The sequence below is a fragment of the Impatiens glandulifera genome, chromosome 9, assembly GCF_907164915.1.
Source record: "Impatiens glandulifera chromosome 9, dImpGla2.1, whole genome shotgun sequence".
NCBI lineage: Eukaryota > Viridiplantae > Streptophyta > Magnoliopsida > Ericales > Balsaminaceae > Impatiens > Impatiens glandulifera.
In genome coordinates this window covers 21603374-21608118 of record NC_061870.1, presented here as the reverse complement: position 1 = coordinate 21608118, position 4745 = coordinate 21603374, and the positions used below count along the sequence as shown (strand labels likewise).

General features: G+C 27.2%; 1 protein-coding gene across 1 annotated transcript; it reads left to right on the top strand.

Moving 5' to 3' along the window:
• The first annotated feature begins 1416 nt into the window (after positions 1-1416).
• Positions 1417-2637, top strand: LOC124916007 (amino acid transporter AVT3C-like). Its single transcript, XM_047456745.1, has one exon. It carries the CDS (start codon positions 1417-1419, stop codon positions 2635-2637), a length of 1221 nt encoding a protein of 406 aa, XP_047312701.1.
• The last annotated feature ends 2108 nt before the right edge of the window (positions 2638-4745 follow it).

Sequence of the window (4745 nt, the reverse complement as noted above, 5' to 3'; positions counted from 1 at the left end):
ATCATAAAATATCCCGATCCCAACATTATTAATTTATAGAGTTTTATTGTATATACTTAAAATAATAAGAAACATGATACTTATAAGAAGCCTCCAAATGAAAAATTAATTTTAATTTTTTTATTGAACAGAAGATAAATAACTATTTACAACTTTATTTTTTTTTTATTACTAATAAAGATTTGCATAAACTCAAACAAAATATTAACAAGACAATTGACATAATTGAGCAACAAATGACTCACAAAAATTAAAAATATTATTCAAATTATGAAATTCAAAAAAATCATATATAACTAAATAAGATGTGAGAGCCCAACAAAATAAAACACCTACTAAAATTTGAATGGGTGGAAATGAGAATAAAATACTTTCAAATACTAAATAAATCATAAAATATGCCCTAAACAGAATGACTTTTTGACCGTATAGATAAATCGGATTTGGTCTAGGTTAGTTAATAACCTAAATTTAAAAAATATCATTTCATTGTTTCTTTATTTTATTATATTATTTAATTTATTAATTAAAATACATATATTTTAAATTATTATTTTTTATTTTATCATTATATATTAATACATATAAATCATTGTAAAAAAAAATGTTTAACTCCTAATCAAAATTATCATTTATCATTATTTTTCAAATTCTTGTTATTTAAATAACTTAAAAAAAAGCCTAATCTTTTTTTTTTTCAAACTTTCCAATATATTGAATACTAATGTTTCACAATAACTAAATACGCGTATATCTCATCCTTTTTCCCTTTTTCTTTTTTTTAACTTTGACTGATTTGTTATTTGTTTAATTAATATATATATATAACACATTTATAAAGTAGCACATTAAAATTGGAATATCAAATCTTACTAATTGATGTCACTTTATATATATATATATATATATATATATATATATATATATATATATATATAACATCCTGTAGACAATTTTTTTATTGAGATAATTTCTTAAGACTTCTATTAAATATTATTAAATATATTTATTTATTTTTTAAAATATAAAATCTTTTAATCATTTCATTTAAATAATTAAATTTTATGTCAAATAATATTTTAAAAACTAACTTTGAATGAATGATTTGATTTAATATAATCTTTATAAATATACATCAACTAAAACATCATTTAATTTAGTAATAAATTAAAATCTCACCATCTTTAAAACAAAAACAAATATTATTTGATTTCAATAATTAATTTCTGGTAAACAAATAGTTTTTTTATTAAATTGTAGGTTATTCAAATAATCAAATATAAATTTAAGAAATATAAAAGTTTTTTATAATAAATATTATTTATCTTAAAATAAAATAAGTAATAAAATGTTGATAAGTTTACTATAAAATTGTTAAACCATAATCACAATATCCTTGACATTTTCACAGATACTATGAATTCACCACCATCCTCCGGCGCCGCCTCCAGCGCTGCCGCCGTCGGCGGCGTTTTCACTCATCCTCTCCTTGAACCAAACCCTAATGGTTCAAATACATTGAAAGCATTTGGAAATATTTTCATCGCAATCGTCGGCGCCGGTGTTCTTGGTCTACCTTACATCTTCATGAAAGCCGGTTGGTTAACTTCTCTAATCTTAATCTTCTCCGTCGCTTCTCTTTCCTACCGTTGCATGATGCTTCTAATCCTCACCCGTCGCCATCTTCAAAACAATAACCCAAACAACACCAATCTAAACTCATTCGGCGATCTGGGTTTCGCCATTTGTGGTTCATCCGGCCGATTCGCCGTCGATATCATGATCGTCCTTACTCAATCATCTTTCTGCATTGGTTATTTAATTTTCATATCAAATACACTGAAAAGTACTAATTACATATGGGGTCTTTTCCCATTTCAATTAGGATTAAATGCAATCCCATCTTTAACCCATTTAGCTCCATTAAGCATTTTCGCAGATTTAGTCCAAATCATTGCGATGACTGACGTAATTGTAAACGACGTGATGGTATTATCGAACGGTGTTAATCTACCAATTGAAAACGCAATCGGGGGATTATCTACTTTTGTGTATGGATTGGGTGTTGCTATGTATTCATTTGAAGGTGCAGCAATGGCGTTACCACTTGAATTTGAGATGAAGGATAAAAGGAAGTTTAGTAAAGTTCTAGCGATAACGATTGGATTGGTTTCATTACTATATGGGTTATTTGGAATTATGTCATACTTTGCGTTTGGAGCTGAAACGCGCGATATAATAACAACAAATATGGGGAATGGGATTACGAGTATTATGATTAGATTGGGTTTGTGTGTGAATTTGTTCTTTACTCTACCATTGATGATGAATCCTGTTTATGAGGTTTTAGAAAGAAGATTCTGGAATGGGGAATATTGTTTGTGGATTAGGTTTTTGCTTGTTATGTTGATTTGTTTGGCGGCGAGTTATATTCCTAACTTTTCAGATTTCTTGTCGTTTGTTGGGAGTAGTATTTGTTGCGTTTTGGGATTTGTTTTGCCGGCGTTGTTTCATTATTTGGCGTTTAAGGATGAGATGGATTGGAGAGGAGCGTTGGCGGACGCTACGATTGTGGTTCTTGGGATCACGGTTTGTATAACCGGGACTTGGTCTTCTTTATCTCGGTCTTTTTCCTAGATACTTGTAAATAATTTATTATAAGTTAGATTTGTTATTAGTTTATTTAAATAAATTTTGATATATATATATATATATATAAATAATATTAATTTTGGGGATAATTGTGAGAATTTGTTGTTTTATTATTGGTATAAGTTTATAATCTTATATAATTTATATTTCATAATGAATTTTCATAATGATTTTTATTCTAGTAGGTATAATATTTTTTATATCCCACTTAACTCATATCATTTTTTATTTTTTTGGAGTGAATTATACCATGTTAACTTAATAGATATTTTAATATTTTAATTAATGAAATAAACATGTGATAAAACAAAATAACTTGGACTTATTATTATAAAAAAAATCAATTTTTTTTATAATTAAAATATAGATATAGATTTGAGGAGTGATTTTAGATGTCATACTTTCCTTTGATTGGGATTATAAAAATATTAATTATTTTTTAAAAATTAATAATATTTTAATATTCTATTTGATAATTTAATTGATAAAATTGACAAAATTGTAATGAAATTGTCAATTATTTAAAATTTATTTACATTGAAAAATTCAAGTGAAAAAATATTTTTGTATGCATTTAAAAAACAAAAATCATTAAAATGATCATAAATTATTTATAAGTTATGTAAGAATTAAAGAATTTTTATACATTTAAAAAAAATCAAATCATTATATAAAAAAAAATTATTAACCCAAAAATAATATTATTTAGATTCATACTTTTTTTATTGGTTATTTTAAAATTTATACGTTAAATTAGTTCAATTATTTTTTAACCAAGGATATGAATTTGGTCTCCTAGGAAGAATTTATTTTTTTTACTTATAAGCTGTTTATATCAATTTTTTTTTTCTTCTATGAATGAAATTTGTTATTTAACATACTTGATAGTTGCGTCACATTCCTCTCGAGGTGGGACGAGGAATCAAAAATACTATGTTTGACTAAAATGCATTTAAAAACGTCGATTTATACTAGTTTTGACTTTTTTTTTATAGTCGTCACATAATTACTACTCAAGAAATTTAGTAAAGAAAAATATTTTGCGTGTTTAAACGCATTTTAGAGATTATGTTCTTGGTTCGGTGTTTGGTTACACGTGAGAAATGATTACCACACTATGTTTCACATGTCTGTCACATACCGTCTCTACTTTAAACTTTTGTTCATTTGAAAGAATATTATTCTAAACAACCTTATTTATTTATCAAATCCTAATTGTATGCGTCTAAAAGTAAATCCAAATCTAAACATGTGACTAATTTTGTATCATTTTGTTCTAAGACATGCGTCGAAATTCGTCATAGTACAATGTATAAAAATAATAGAATTAAATTTAGACATACACATGGACATGCTGAAGAAATAACCTTTTCAACAATAAAGATTGAGAATTCGTTAACGGATCTTCTACGACTGTGAGATCTTCGAGCGAGGTCGACCAGACGTCAAGTAATTTCGGAAGGAGGCTAAGAGTCCCCTTTCAATTATGCTCGTCACAATATCAACAAAGTGATTTGTTCTAGCTCCTCATTGTCCTCTTTCCTCTCTCTTGTTTCCTCATGCCTCTAAAATATATCCTTAAAGACTCACAATCAAGCTCTCTTCTCTTTTGTCATATTTCTTCTCTTTTTTTAAAAGATAACTTTCCCCAAATCTCTATATCTTGTGTCATTTAGTATCATTTTTGGAAGGACTTGTTTCGTTTGGGGTCTAGACAGGGCAGGCTATTAAGGTGGGAAAGATGGACCACCGCCCATGGCCCCAAAATTAAGAAGGCCCAAAAAAATAAAATTATGCAGTACTATAAAAAAAATTAGGTTTTATGTTTCTTTCTACTCGGCTCTCTCTCTCTCTAAAAATTTTGTATGTATTACTATAAAAAAAATTAGGTTTTATGTTTTTTCTACTCGGCTCTCTCTCTCAAATTTAGGCCCCAAATCTTAGATCGGCCAGGCCCCCAAAATGAACGAGACGGCCCTGAGTCTAGGTGGCATGCAAGCTTCGTGGCATGCTACGATTATGCCCATTTGACTTGGCGTTTAACTATTTTTAATATGTAAAACAAAAAAAAACAGGTTAATTTAAAAGATATA

Bases quoted from the DNA above. Each gene is read 5' to 3' on its own strand.
- LOC124916007 (XM_047456745.1), top strand. From the start codon at position 1,417: ATGAATTCACCACCATCCTCCGGCGCCGCCTCCAGCGCTGCCGCCGTC.